General features: G+C 52.5%; 1 protein-coding gene across 2 annotated transcripts; it reads left to right on the plus strand.

The window, feature by feature from the left end:
• Positions 1–229: 229 nt before the first annotated feature.
• LOC118850181 (poly(U)-specific endoribonuclease-like) lies at positions 230–13,211 on the plus strand. Of its 2 annotated transcripts, XM_036759393.1 has the most exons (8): positions 256–331; positions 701–760; positions 4,338–4,437; positions 6,668–6,779; positions 7,434–7,555; positions 9,076–9,188; positions 10,196–10,349; positions 12,605–13,211. In XM_036759393.1, exons 1-8 carry the CDS (start codon positions 321–323, stop codon positions 12,866–12,868), a joined length of 936 nt encoding a protein of 311 aa, XP_036615288.1. In that variant the 5' UTR covers positions 256–320; the 3' UTR covers positions 12,869–13,211. The 2 variants fall into 2 exon arrangements, with proteins under 2 accessions (XP_036615289.1, XP_036615288.1); XM_036759394.1 differs by lacking the exon at positions 701–760 and having other exon boundaries at positions 230–331.
• The last annotated feature ends 1,953 nt before the right edge of the window (positions 13,212–15,164 follow it).

Raw genomic sequence — 15,164 nt, forward strand, 5'->3', positions numbered from 1 at the left:
AAGGGCGTCCAAAGTCCTGGAGATTTCGTGCCCGGCGGTGCCCACTCAGAGTTTCCAGGGGCCCCCAACTCCGCAGCAGCAGCTGGCTGGGAGTTGGCCCTGCCTCCTTACCTGCTGTGGGGGCGGGGGGTGGGGGTAGGGCAAGGCAGACGGAGCACAAAGGGATTGGACTTTGCTTCCGTCCTGTTGCTTCTGATTGGACCTCCTGGGGGCGGCGGGAGGGCCATGTCCCCCCTGGGCGCCCCAGCCAAGTGGCCTCAGGTAACTGGCTCTTAGGGTGAGGCTCGCTTGAGTTGCACCGGGCTTCCCTGACTGCTACCATGGCGAGCGGGTAAGAGAGCCTAAGGCCAGACCCGGGCGGGGGTGGGGAAGGGGGGAGAGCAAGGCCAGGGCCTCCTCCCATCTTCCTGGGAAAGGTTCTGGTGAGGCTTCTCTTGGATCGCCAGGATCTGAGCCGCCAGGCTCTCCCGGGGCCCCTCCCAGTTCCCCAGGCCAGCTCCCGCCCATGCTGGTCTGGTCAGCCCCTTGATAACTTCCTCCCCCAGCCGCGCCCCAAGCTCCTTGTCAAACCTCGCTAAAACCTCCTAAGCAGCCTCCAGGCACCCCCTCCATCCCCCAGCTCCCTCTCTGGGCTCCTCCTCAAGGCTCTCTCCCTCACCCCTCCCAAAGCCTGCCCTCCCTCCCTCATTCCCATCTCCAGCCCCTCCCCCAGGTGCCGTTTGGAGCCTCAAAGGAAAGAGGGGTGCCCAGGCTTTGGAAGGTAAGGCTTTCTCTCAGCTCCTAGAAGGCAGTGAGGATCATTTTGCTCTCTGTCCCCATCCCTCCATCCTGGCCTTTCATAGGTACTCAGTAACTGCTTTGTGACTGACTTATTGATCCCCTCCTTGGGGGATACGAAGCTCCCCATAGTTCTTGGTCTCCGACCCCAGGCTTTGGAGTGGGCTGAAGAGCTGGGTTTGATCTGGGATCTACCACTTACCACCTTTGTGACTTTGAGCAAATTGTTTCTCCTCTCTGGGTTTCAGTTTTGCCCTCTGTAAGATGGGCCTAATATTGGTGAGGGTAGTGCTTTGTAAATCTGAAAATTCCCGAGACATATGTGGTAACAAGAAGAAATAACACATCGGGTGTCTGGAAGGGACCTCAGAGGCCCTCGAGTCAGCGCCCTCATTTCCCATGTAAAGCTACTCTGGCCCCGAGATGGGAAGTCACAGGGAATGAGCAATGACCAAGGCAGGATTCAATTCCAGGTCCTTTCCAAGAATCTGTTGCTCCTTCTACCACACCATGCCCTCTCCCTATATGAAATAGAGGTGGGAGGGAAAGAGAAGGATGGGAGCCCTGCGGAAACCAGGGAGGCCTTAGCGGAGGAGGTGGCATTGGCTGGGCCCTGAAGGGTGAGGGAGATGTTCTCTACTCTAGTGCATGGGGTCCTCGGGCAGATTGTCTTTTAGCTTTCTCTATCTTGGCTAAGTCACTCATCCTTCTCTGGCCTCAGTTTCCTCATTTGTAAAATGAGGTAGTTAGATTGGATATCCTGAGCTCTCTTCCCAGTCTGAATGTATGGTCCTTGGCCAAGTCATTCCACCTCCTGGAGCCTCCAATGAGAGTGCTGGAGGGTCTCTGAGGCCCCTTCATGCTATCGCTTTGGGGTCCTGGGCTCTCCTGGTCAGTGTACTCCTTCCTGGGGCTCTCTCAAAGACTGGAATTCCAGTGGTTAGCGCTTTGGCTTAGCAGTAAGTAGGCCAGGGCCACTGGAACCTTCCCTCCCCTGCCCCCAGTGACTTTGGGTTTTTGTAGGGTTGGGACCCGGCCCCTTTGCTGAGCTGGAACCTGTTGTACTGGTTCTGAGGCTAGGAGGGGACATGGTCCTTCCCTTTGTAAATACCAGGTGGGGCCAGGCTGCTGGATCTTGGAAAACAGAAAAAAGGGAGGTTATTGGGGGTCCAGGACTCCTATCCAGGGCCTTCCATGCCAGGATTCTGGCTCTGACACACCACATGGGGGGGAACCTGGGTTCCTTTTCCTTCCCTCAGTGTCGGGTGTTGGGTACAAGGCCCAGCCAGCCTGGGCCTCTTAGAATCCCCCTGGCCCGGAGCCCGGCCTGCCTCTTTGGTGGGGGCTCACAAAAATTCCCTTTAGTGCAAATCTAACCATGACAAGGACAAATAATCAAATGTACATAAGGGATAAGATTCCTCAAACCTGTTGTACCAGCTCTTTTAACAGCCTGAAGCCAAATGCACTAAAAAAAAAAAAGAGCTCCTCCTGAGTCTCAGTGAAACTACAGCCACTGCCTCTTGCCCCCGGGACACTTTTAGAGGTTTTAAATGATGCCAACCTCCCAGAGCACCCCCTGTCCTAAAACTGAAGCCTCAAGTACAACAATGAACACAGTTAAGTCACTAGGCAACGATGAGCTGGCCATGCCAGACTGTGAATTCCTTGTCCCTTACCAATAGCCCCCCACCTCTGCTAAACCACCAGAAGTCCCTCAGTGTTAGTGCTTCTTGAATCTGTTTGCCTCAGCATCTGAGAACATGGAATGTCAGGGCTGGGAGGGGCATGAGAACAGGGGATGTCACAGCTGGAGGGGCCTGAGAAGAGGGAATGTTAGGACTGGGAGGGGCCTGAGAATAGGGAATGTCAGGACTGGGAGGGGCCTGAGAAGAGGGAATGTTAGGGCTGGGAGGGGCCTGAGAACAGGGGATGTCAGGACTGGGAGGGGCCTGAGAAGAGGGAATGTTAGGACTGGGAGGGGCCTGAGAAGAGGGAATGTCAGGACTGGGAGGGGCCTGAGAAGAGGGAATGTTAGGGCTGGGAGGGGCCTGAGAACAGGGAATGTCAGGACTGGGAGGGGCCTGAGAAGAGGGAATGTTAGGACTGGGAGGGGCCTGAGAAGAGGGAATGTTGGGGCTGGAGGGGCCTGAGAAGAAGGAATGTTGGGGCTGGAGGGGCCTGAGAAGAGGGAATGTTGGGGCTGGGAGGGACCTGAGAAGAGGGAATTTTGGGGCTGGGAGGGACCTGAGAAGAGGGAATGTTGGGGCTGGGAGGGGCCTGAGAAGAGGGAATGTTGGGGCTGGGAGGGACCTGAGAAGAGGGAATGTTGGGGCTGGGAGGGACCTGAGAAGAGGGAATGTTGGGGCTGGGAGGGGCCTGAGAAGAGGGAATGTTAGGGCTGGAGGGGCCTGAGAAGAGGGAATGTTAGGGCTGGGAGGGACCTGAGAAGAGGGAATGTTGGGGCTGGGAGGGACCTGAGAAGAGGGAATGTTGGGGCTGGGAGGGACCTGAGAAGAGGGAATGTTGGGGCTTGGGAGGGGCCTGAGAAGAGGGAATGTTGGGGCTGGGAGGGACCTGAGAAGAGGGAATGTCAGAGCTAGGAGGGGCCTGAGAAGAGGGAATGTTAGGACTGGGAGGGGCCTGAGAAGAGGGAATGTTGGGGCTGGAGGGGCCTGAGAAGAAGGAGTGTTGGGGCTGGAGGGGCCTGAGAAGAGGGAATGTTAGGGCTGGGAGGGACCTGAGAAGAGGGAATGTTGGGGCTGGGAGGGACCTGAGAAGAAGGAATGTCAGGGCTGGGAGGGTCCTGAGAACTGGGGGGGGGGGGGGAGGGGGGGGGAAGGGGGGGTGTCACAGCTGGAGGGGCCTGAGAACAAGGAATGTCAGGGCTGGGAGGGGCCTGAGAATAGGGAATGTTAGGACTGGGAGGGGCCTGAGAACAGGGGATGTCACAGCTGGAGGGGCCTGAGAAGAGGGAATGTTAGGACTGGGAGGGGCCTGAGAATAGGGAATGTCAGGACTGGGAGGGGCCTGAGAACAAGGAATGTCAGGGCTGGGAGGGGCCTGAGAAGAAGGAATGTTGGGGCTGGGAGGGGCCTGAGAACAGGGGATGTCAGAGCTGGGAGGGACCTGAGAAGAAGGAATGTTGGGGCTGGGAGGGGCCTGAGAACAGGGGATGTCAGAGCTGGGAGGGACCTGAGAAGAAGGAATGTTGGGGCTGGGAGGGGCCTGAGAACAGGGAGCCTGAGAATAAGGGATGTCAGAGCTGGAAGGGGCCCAGACAGAGCTATGGAAACTAGAGGAATGGATGCTAAGATTCTGGCATTAGTGACAGGCAGACCTTCACTGCTTCTAAAGCTGTCTGTCTAGTTTGACCTCATTTTACAGACTGGTCCCAGAGAAGCTGCTCAGTGACTTGTCCCAGATCACTGTAAATGGCAAAGCCAAGATTTGAACCCAGCTTCTCTGACTCCAAACCCACCCTTCTAAGCCAGTAGAGATACCTTGGCCAACCCCTTGAGTGCTTAATCTGGAAAGATCCACTTCTGTGTTTCCTGCAGGCTGCTTTTAAATCATGAACTCTCCAAACTTTTCAACCAACTGTGGGATGCTGACATTAACCGCTTAGGGCCTGGCAAAGACTACGCCATCTCCCTGCAGGTGCGTGCTGCCAGCGGTCAGTAGAGGGCCCAGACAGCTGACACTGGAAGAGGAGCCGATTGGGGCTGACCAATAATCGATCATCTGAGGGCTCTGGTGCTTGGGAAGTGGTGTCCTCCTAAGGGCCCCAGGAGAGAGGACAGTGGAAATTGATCTGTTCTCCTTTGGCCCTCAGTTCAGCTTTGTTCTGGGCGCCATTTCTGTTAAGGCCTTGTTATCTCACTTTGATGAAGGAGTGGGACTAAGTGACACCTGGCCTGACCTGGCCTGGCTCCATTTTGAATAGCAAATCTGGAGGAACTGGAGGCCCCAAGGAGGGCAGAGAATGGGTTTCACTGGATTGAGGGTGGGGGTGAGTGAGATCACAAGGAATGTCAAGGTCATGGCCAAGGTCACGGAAGTGGCCCAGCTCATAGTGGCCTGAGAGCTTGGCTGGGAGGCTGGACCTCCCTCAGGGTGAATATGGAGGTCTTGGGGGCTGAGGACAGAGAGCAGACAGAGGGGAAGGCTTCGAGCCTGATTATAAAGGTTAGGGGAGACCCTGGAGACCATCTACACCAGCTCTTACCTTGTGTCTCACTGACTACGTACACTTTGTATCCCCTCAGTAGAATGGAAGCTTCTTGAAGGCAGGGATGGTATCCTTTTTTATCTCCCTGGAACAGTGTTTAGAATACTGAACCTAGAGTGAGGAAGACCTGAGTTCGAATCCAGCCTCAGATACCTATTAGCTGTGAGACCCTTAGCCTTCCTTAACTTCCCTGCCTCAGTTTCCTCAACTATAAAACAGAGGAAAAAGGACACCTACTTTGCAGGGTTGTTGTGAGAAGCAAATGAGATGATATTTGCAAAATGCTTAGCTTAGTGCCTGGCATGCAGTAGGTGCTTAATTAATGCTTGTTGAATTGAGCTATACTTGGCTGTATGTAGTAAAGCCTTAGCTAGAAACAATTTCCTAGGCAAACAGTAGTAGTGGGATAGGAGAAGGGGCTCATTTGGGGATCTGGGGGGAGGAGGTGCAATTTGGGATGCTTTCCAGGGGGTTCCCTGGACTAGGGGAAAGAACTTGTGAGGGGTGGAGCTGGACAAGAGGAAGACAACGGCGGTAGGTAAGGCCAGTTAGAGGGAGGAAGGAGGAAATGCACAACGTCCCTACAGAGGCAGGCGGGGACAGAGGAGTAAAGGTGCATGGTGGATGAGGCCGAGCGCTTTGAGCATCCCCTCTGGGATAACCCCCTGACGAGGTTGGGTCCCCCAAGGAACAACTAGTGCAGATTCAGGGGGTTCTGTGGGTCAGAACGCTTCACACTAGAGACCGAGCCCCTACTAGTTCATTCATTTTCAATAGTCAGCCAACTGATACAGTTAAAGCGAAGGCATTTACTGAAATGAACAAAAGTAACACACCTTTCCTTCCATAAACCTAGTGCACATCCTCCCACAAATACCCACAGTGTAGTTAGGAAGAATGGGCAAAGGAACCGCCACTAGAAGGTGCTGTCAGCACCCTCTAAACTAACTGCCAAAGGGCAAAGTTTTAGCTGCCCCACCCTGGTGTTTGCAGTCAGCAGGGAGATCAAGCCTCTGCCCAGAGCTTCATGCCCATAATTAGTATTCTCTTGAAGAATGTCTCTATAACCTTCGGGTCATAGGGTCAGAGACTAATTAAGACATGGAAGGGACATCCAAGATAATCTCTTCTTATCCCCTCATATTTGCAGGGAAGAAAACTGCCTGTTGAAGGAGGTAGAAAGGTGTGTAGGAGTACAGTAGACCAGGACAGGGAGAGGGCAGTGTAATCAGATGGCCTGAACTTCAAAGGAGGAAATGATGGATGGAGAGGAAGAGCCTGGAGGCCCCTACCAGCTCCTCCTCCTGGCCCTGGGCATCTGGGCATGGGTAAAAAGGAGCTGCCAGCTTTGGAGGGGAAAATCAAACTCCACTTTGGGCCAGGAGTTCAAAGGAGAAGAAGAGGATGAGACGGAGAATGAAAGTGACCCTGTTGATGCCTTGATGGATCCCAACGGAAGGGGAGCAGGGAGGTGGATGGGGGCGGTAATGGTGGTATATTTAGGCAGAGGGATCCTGCAGGTAGAGCATCTCCCTGCCTCCTCTGTGAAACTGTCCAGTACTTTCTGCTACAGAGAGGGTCCTGTGGCTGGGCTAACTCCAGGAATTCCTAGACTGAAGGCTTTATCGTCCCTTCTCTGTTTCCCTCCTCCCCTCATAGGGGAAGGCAGACTTTGTCCCACAAGGTGTTCACAGAGCCACTGACCATGCTTCTCAGGCTCTCTTCGTCTGGGTGAATGAGGGCCGGTTACAGAGCACCAAGACCTTTGCAGGTAAGACTCACCATCCCACCCAGTGGGCTGCACTTCCAGCTTAGCTAGCCTAGTCCTTGGGCACTGGACACATCACCAGGCCTATGCCTGCAGCCAGGGCTTCCACCTTACTGACAGAGTATTCATGAGCCCCCATCGGCGTATCCTCATTGTGTGCCTCTGTCTATGTGTGTACACACACATATTCTATATCTGGTACTCTGATGCTGCTTAACCTATCTAACCTTGGCCAACTGGCTTACCCTAAATTATGACCAGACTTGAAGAGGATTCCCACATGCCAGCTTGCTGGCCCACAGCATGTAGAAGCTTTAAGTTTCTGAAGTACTTCCAACCTGTTTTTTCATTTAGCCCCATGAGTGAAGGGGTCACGGGGCAGGCATCATGTCATCCTTTGTAACTGCTCAGATGCTTTGGATTTTTCTTTCCAAGTTCCTTCATTTTGTCCTCACGATGCTCCTGGGAAGGCATGTTTGTCCTCAGTTCACACCTGAGGAATCTAAGGCTCAGAAAGGCAGATTTGCCCAGGGCCCCACGGCAGCTCAGCTCGGGGCCAAGACTAGATCCTGGGATTTTTTCCCATGGTTTATGGAGGGGCTCCCTGCCTTGCCTTCTTTGCCCCAGTGAGGTGGGTCTCTGGGCTTCTTTTGGCAGCTTTTATCTCGCTTTTGGATAACTACGAGACATCAACGGGTGTAGCAGAAGTCGTGACCCCGGAGGAGGAAGCTGAAAACAACCGATTCTTGGACGCTGCCTTAGAGACAGAGGTGATGAAGGTGAGGCCAGGGCCTGGCCTGGGCAGGGGAGGCCTATCCTTTCCCACCCCCACCCAGTTCTTCCCTTTGATTTAAGTCTCATTTATTCCAATATTCGGTAAATGTGTATTAAGCCACTCCTGTTTCCAGAGCTCAGAGTTGAGGCATCCAGGTTGTACAGAGGATCGAGTGCTGGGTTCAAATCAAGAAGACACCAATTCAAATCCTGCCTTAGACATTTCCCAGCTGTGTGATCCCTGGGCAAGCCTCCTAGCCACCCTCAGCCTCAACCTCTTTGTCTGTGAAATGGGGATAACCATGACTAGCACTTGTTATTGAGTTACTACAATTTGTTCCATGATAATTTATAATTAAATTATTTAAATGGGGATAATTCCCAGCACTCATTATCCAATTATTATAATATATAATTAAATTACCTCAATGGATAATACTAGGGCCTGCTTCACAGGGTTGTTGTAAGGATCCCATGAGATCATATTTGTAAGAGGGCCTGAGAGCCCTGAAACGCCCCAAAGACGCTGGGCACCAAGGGACTTGGGAAGACGAGGCCAAGCCCGCCCCCGCCTTTGAGGAGGTGGGGGGTGGGGCGTAGACGCCGGAAGTGCCGATCCCCTCATCCCCCACATGCGGCTTATTCAAGGTCTCCCAGCTGTTAAATGTGAGAAGCACCATTCGCACTGGGATCTCTTTGGAGCCCAGCTGAGCGCTCGGCTCTGCTGGAGGCCCCTGGGAGGATCACAATGGTGTTCTTCAGGTCAGGGTAGCACAGCCCTGAAATGAGGCCAGCCTACGAGCAGAGAGTGTGGCCCTGAGAGGGTGCCCGGGCAGGTCAGGGCTGAAGGGGACAGAGGAAATATTGGGAAGGGCAGCACGGTGTAGGAGAAAGAGTGCTTCATTTGCAACCAGAGGCTGTGGGTTCAAATCCTGCCTCAAGACACTTTCTAGCTGTCTAATCTGGGGCACATCACTTAAACTCTGTTTTCTCCTGCCTAGAGGAGCCTTCAGGTGTCTCCAAGCTCTTAATCGATGACCCAGATTCTGGGCCGGAGGTTTCAACCTATTTCAAAAGAGGAGGTCGCTGGTCACTTCCAACTGGGACATGCTCTTATCCTGGGGAATGCTCCTGGAGCCGAGGCCTTGGGCAGGGGGCAGCTTTAAGGTTGACTGGGAGCTGGGGGGAGATGGTCCATACAGACCACCTCTGCCTGCTTCAAAATGATAATAGCTCCTGTTTCTAAAATGCTGAAGGGCTTACAATGCACTGTCCTCACAATAGCCCTGGGAGGTGGGTGCTGAAAGTAGCATTATCCCCATTTTACAGACGGGGAGACTGAGGCCGAGAGCACCTTGTTGGAAGTCACAGACACCGTGTCAGAGCCGAGGACCAGAGTGAGGTCCTCTGTTGTCTCTGCTTTGCCAAGTTGCCTCGGAGGGGCTCCACATCATGGGACTCCATGACCATGAAATGAGTAACTCACCTCCAGCCCCCCACTGCCCACACCTTTTCTCTCTTCCAGCTCACCCATCAGTATCTGGTGAGAAAAAATTGGTCCAAGCCCAGCCTAACGGATTTCAAGGCTCAGCTCTACAGAATCTGGTTCCAGCTGTATACTCGGGAGGGCCGCCAAGGGTATGTATAGCCCAGTGTGAAGCCAGGGGATACCGAGCAAGGACCCCAGCATCTGGAGTTGGGCGATCCCAGAGGGGTCAGGAGAGATCTGGAGTCCTAACCCTGCCACTCCTTTGGGAAGGCTCTCCTTTCTCTTCCCAGTTCCTTAGTTTCCTTATCTGTCAAGTGAGGGGTCTTGCCAAGATGGGCCCTGAGGTCTAGTCCAACCAGGATCCTCTGACTTCTGCCTAGCTTAGTGCCAAGGCCTGGAGTCAGGAAGAGCTAAGTTCAAATCCTGCCTCAAATACTTACTAGCTGTGTGACCCTGGGCCAGGCACTTAACCTCTGCCTGCCTCAGTTTCCTTACCTGTCAAATGAAGGGAGCTGGGACCTGGGACCTGACAAGGCCAGCCCGAAGGTGACTCCCTCCTTGGTGGAAGGTCACCAGGGGATGATGATAATTAACAACATTTCCATTTGCTTTTCTCAGAATCACCTGGTGAAGTGGGTAACTGCATGGATTTTACAGATGGGGAAACAGGGTCAGAGCTGTCCAGGGGACACCCCTACCCTGTGTCACATAGCTATAAGTACTGGAGGTGGGGGTTTGAACCCCTGTCCCTTCTCACTCCACGGCACCACCCCTTAGGCGCTGCCCCCAACACAGTGGGGACGGAGAAGATGGCTGCCACCCAGGTGTGATGTGGAGTCTCACCGGGGAGGAAGAGCATTTATTAAGCACCTACTGTGTGTTAGGCACTAAATATTATCTCATCTGGTCCTCACGACTACCCTGGGAAGCAGCTGCTATTACTATCCCTATTTTACAAATGAAGAAACTGAGGCAGGGAGCGGTTAAGTGACTTACTGGCTTATAAGTATCTGAGTTCGGTCTTCCTGACTCCAGGTCCAGTGCTCTACCCAGTAGAGCACCACACTGGGTCCCTCAAGTTACGGGGTACGGGGTGGGGAGCCCTCTCTGCTGGCTAACGCCCGGGAGCCTCACCTGTTCTCTGTTGATTCCATAGGCCTGATTCTTGTGGTTTCGAGCACGTGTTTGTGGGTGAAACCCGGCGAGGACGAGACATCCTGGGTTTCCATAACTGGGTGCAGTTCTACCTTCAGGAGAAGCGGGGAAATATTGATTACAGAGGCTATGTGGCCAGATGGCACAAGAGCCGGGTGCGCGGGCTGAGCAGGGGTCCGGGAGCTCTGGGGGGCTGGCCTCTCCCCTCTGCCTTCCCTCTTTCCTCCTTCCCTCCCTTCCTTACTTTCTGTTCTGTCCTCACTCTCCCCTTCTCCTCTCCCTCCTCTCTTCTCTCTTTTCCTCTTCCCTCACTCCCTTCCTCTTCCTCTTTTCCTTCTTTATCAATATTCCTTCTCCCTTGAAGGAACAGACTCTATACCAAACTGCCTTCTCCCGAAGCTTAGCCTTCCACCTCCTATCCCCTACAAGCTGTCCCCTGAGCCTAGAACTCTCTGCCTCCTTGCCCTTTAACTTAGCTGCATTCCAGATTCAGTTCAGGTGCCACCCTCCCATAGGATTATGGGGAAGAGCTAACGAGATATTGGCTGGAAAGTGCTTTACCAACGTTAGAGCCTTACAAAAACATCAGCTGTCATCATTATTGTTTTTGGAGGGGGGAAGGCAGGGCAATTGGGGTTAAGTGACTTGCCCAAGGCGACACAGCTAGCACATGTGTCAAGTGCCTGAGGCCGAATTTGAACTCAGGTCCTCCTGACTCCAGGGCCGGTGCTCTACTCACTGTGCCACCCATCTGCCCTCATCATTATTATTATTATGTTGTAACCTCCAATAGAAAGCAAACTCCTTGAGGGCAATCCTGATGCCTGGCACACAGTAGGTGCTTAATAAATGCTAGTTGGATTGAAGTGAAGTGAAGGAGGTGAAGGATTCAAACAGATGTTAAGCAGGACAGATGTGGCGAATCCAGCTAGTCCAGGCTGACGGCTAGAAGTTTTGTCACGAGGTGGCCTTTGGCCTCTAGGGGTCACCTCTCACCCAGTTTTCTCCCAGCTCAGCTCTTTGCTCTGGACAGCTCCCAGCCCCCACCGGCTCCAAGAGAGGGGCTGAAATTGAGTCTCACCCAAGGATTACAAAATAGCCTCTCTCTCCCAGTCACCATTCTGCCTCCCAAGGTACTTTCAGGTGCATTGTAACATTTGTTGCTCACAAAACCCCTTTGAGGGGACAGGCAGGGGCAATTGCCCCCATTTCTGAGATGGGGTGACTGAGGCTTGGAGAGAGAGGGTTTTGCCCCAAGTCATACTGATAGAAAGTGGTGCAGCCCAGGCTCCCTGAGCTGTGCTGCTGACTTACCTAACCCACGGTGGAAACAGATTTGGGCTGAATTCATTGTCACTGTTTTTAATGTTTTGTTGGTGCCTTTGTTTTTACATGAGCACTTCCCCAACACGTTCCCCACTGACTGCTTCTTCGTAGCAAAGAAAACCCAACCGACCCAATGACCACGTTGGGTGGCTGATGGTGCATCCCGCTCCTTTGGCATCCCACTTCCTTGCTGAGAGGATGGAAGTGTGTTTGATTATGTGTTCTCCAGGATGCAGACTGGTCATTCCAAAAGTGTGTAATGACCCAGGTGCCCTCCTGTGCTAGAGATTGTGGGGGGTGCTCAGCGTCCAGATAGGAAGCAGAAAACATGATACGAAAGTCAAGGATTGAGCATCTGAGGGTGTTCAATAAGCAGGAGGAGGCCTCCTGGAGGAGGCAGTACCTGAGCTGTGCCTTGAAGGAGCACTCTCCAGCATCTTGGCACTGGGAATGAAAAAACGCCCAAATCAAACATCCTTGTCCTCAAAGAGCCTGCCTTCTACTAGGGAGCTGTGGGGAGTAGAGAGGAACCAAAGCAGCTGACATTTATACGGTGCTGGACCAGGAGTTAGGCAGATCTGTGTTCAAATCCTCCCTCAGACCTCCACCAGCTGTGTGTCACATAACCCCTCTGAGCCTGTTTCCCTATTAGTAAATTAAGGTTGGAGGGATCTTAGAATGTGGACTATCAGGGCTCAGAGGGATCTTAGGACATAGCAGAATATTCAGAACATGGGGTGTCAGGGCTGGGAGGGCCCTCGGAACTTGGGACATCAGGGCCGGGAGGGCCCTCGGAACATGGGACGCCAGGGCCGGGAGGGCCCTCGGAACATGGGACGCCAGGGCTGGGAGGGCCCTCGGAACTTGGAATGTCAGGCCTGGGAGGGCCCTCGAAACATGGGACGTCAGGGCTGGGAGGGCCCTCAGAACACGGGATGTCAGAGCTGGGAGGGCCCTCGGAACTTGGAATATCAGGCCTGGGAGGGCCCTCGGAACACGGGACGTCAGGGCTGGGAGGGCCCTTGGAACTTGGAACATCAGAGCTGGGAGGGACTTCTAACATTTTCTATCCTCCTGACCCCAGCCTGATGAAGATGACCAGGTGTTGAACCTTCAGTTCAGCTGGAAGGGTTTGGTGAAACCTGTGGGCAGCACCTTCCTGGGCGTGAGCCCTGAGTTCGAATTCGCCCTCTTCACCATTGTGTTCCTGCAGTCCCAGGAAAAGGTCACTCGGGTACTCGTCCGCATTGAGGAGTATGAGCTGCAGATTGTGGTCTACCGCCACGGCCGCCATATTGGCTCTGCCTACCCGGTTCTGCTCAGCAGTAACAATGAAGACTTATACTGAGCCAGGGCTGGGCTGGGGAATCCCAAACTGCAGGGATTGCCAGTAAAGCTTTCTTGGCACAAGTCTTTGGTCGTTTATTAGGGTTAGACTACAAGGAGGGGCATAAGCTATAGTCTAGTGGAATGGGCCCTATTGCTTGGGAAGAAAGGAGTCCCGGGTTTTGGTCTCTGCTTTGTACTTGATATCACCTTGGACAAGTTAGGGCTAATCTCCACCTGTAAAAATGGAACTATTCTCCTTCTCAGGTCTGAAAATTTCTGTTCTAAAACCCCTCCCAGCTCTGACATCCCCTGTTCTAAGCTCCCCCCGCCAACTTTGGCATCCCCTGTTCTAAGCTCTCTCCCAGCTCTGACATCCCCTGTTCTAAGTTCTCTCCCAGCCCTGACATCCCCTGTTCTGAGGCCCCTCCCAGTTCTGACATCCCCTGTTCTAAGCTCTCTCCCAGCTCTGACATCCCCTGTTCTAAGCTCCCCCCGCCCCAGCTCTGGCATCCCCTGTTCTAAGCTCCCCCCCCCAGCTCTGGCATCCCCTGTTCTAAGCTCCCTCCCAGCCCTGACATCCCCTGTTCTAAGCTCCCTCCCAGCCCTGACATCTCCTGACATCTCTGTTCTTTCTCCAATGCTAGTTAGTATAACAGATTTCTCCTGCTTCATTTAGACTCACTTTCTGAAGCCTGTTTGGGGGTTGTTCTGGCCAACTTTTCTGGGGAAAAAGACTCATGGAAGAATGGAGCTGAAAGGACCCTAGTGGCCACCTGGCCAACCCCTTCATTTTACAGTTAGAAGTGAGGCACAGAGAGGGCAGATGCCTGAGGTCACACAGCGAGTTAGAGGCAGAGCCAGGATCCCCAGATTCCTGGGCTAAGGCCCATCTCTAGCATGAGCACAATTCTGTAAGGGCCCATGTCCTCTAAGGACTAGCCTCAGGCAAAGCTTTCGAGATCCATCCATTGGGAGGGCAGAAGCTGACTCTGTTCTCGTAATTCTGAACTTAAAACCAAACAAGAGAGTGAGCCCTTCCATATGCAGTCAGATGGAAAGGGACTGTCCATGAAACTCTTTCATGTACAGTTTGCTTTAAAAAAAAAAGTCTACAATAAATTCAACCTGAGGCTTTCAAAGCTGCCTTGACTGTGCTTCCTTCTGTGTATCAAAAAATAAAAGGCTCCAATGACCCTCTTGCTCTCCTTTTTTGGGCAACTCTATTCCTTTCCCCCCTCCCCCACCCCATTGAAAAGGAAGAAAAAAATATCCCAAACCTCCTAACAAATACAAACAGTCCAACAAAACGCATTCCCACATTGGCCCCACCTGGAAGCACCATCTTTTTCAGCACTCCCTGGTTCAGCCGGTGGGGCCTGCTTCATCTTTGGTGGTTGTGGTTGACCGCTGCTCCAATCTGAGTCATTCAATATGGTGTTTCCTTACAATATAATTGTCATGGCATAAATGGTTCTCCTGGTTCCGCTCCCTTCGTGCAAGTCTTCCCAGGTTTCTCTGAGCCCGTCTTTTTTGTCGTTTTTTAGAAAACCAGGGGTCTGAAAAGACATCTATGCCTCACCCATGCCTGTGTCTCTCTGGTACCCCATGGGGCGTCTCAACCACCTGAATGATACATTGTCCATATGTATTCACCCAAGAAGAAGAGGGGGATTTTCTGAAAACACTAAACAGGTTTATCATCTCCAGCCTGAGCACCTATGATGATGTTGGTCATTCTCCCATGTACAACCTGACAGACTCTATAAAAAACACCTTATTCTGGAAGCAACATTTGGGTTGTTGAGACGACACCCCAAAAAACTCAAATAAACAATAAGGAAATACAACTTTGCAATAGCAACAAGAGAAGAAAAAGAAATAGGAAGAATGGGAATAGGAAGCAGTTTAAAAAAAACTATCTCTTTTTGCAGACGATATGATGATATACTTGGAAAATCCCAAAGACTCAACGAAAATGTTGGGTGAAACGGTAATTTTAGCAAAGTAGCAGGATATAAGGTAAATCCACACAAATCATGAGCATTCCTATATGTCACAAACACAACTCTGCAAGAAGAGAGAGCAAAAGATGCCCCATTTAAAATAACTCGGCAGTACAAAAGACCTGGGAGCGTGCCTGTGAAAACGAGCCGAAATGATTAATAACCAATATCTTTGGGGGATTCAGAGGCTCTCCCCTTCTTCCAAAGTCTCGATTTTAAAAAGTTCAGTCTTTTGAAGGACATTCATGGGATGGCATTCACTCCCTCTTCTCTGTCAGACTCCACCCAACCTTCCAAAGAATTTAATGTAAG

Source organism: Trichosurus vulpecula, chromosome 5 (genome assembly GCF_011100635.1).
Source record: "Trichosurus vulpecula isolate mTriVul1 chromosome 5, mTriVul1.pri, whole genome shotgun sequence".
Taxonomy (NCBI): domain Eukaryota; kingdom Metazoa; phylum Chordata; class Mammalia; order Diprotodontia; family Phalangeridae; genus Trichosurus; species Trichosurus vulpecula.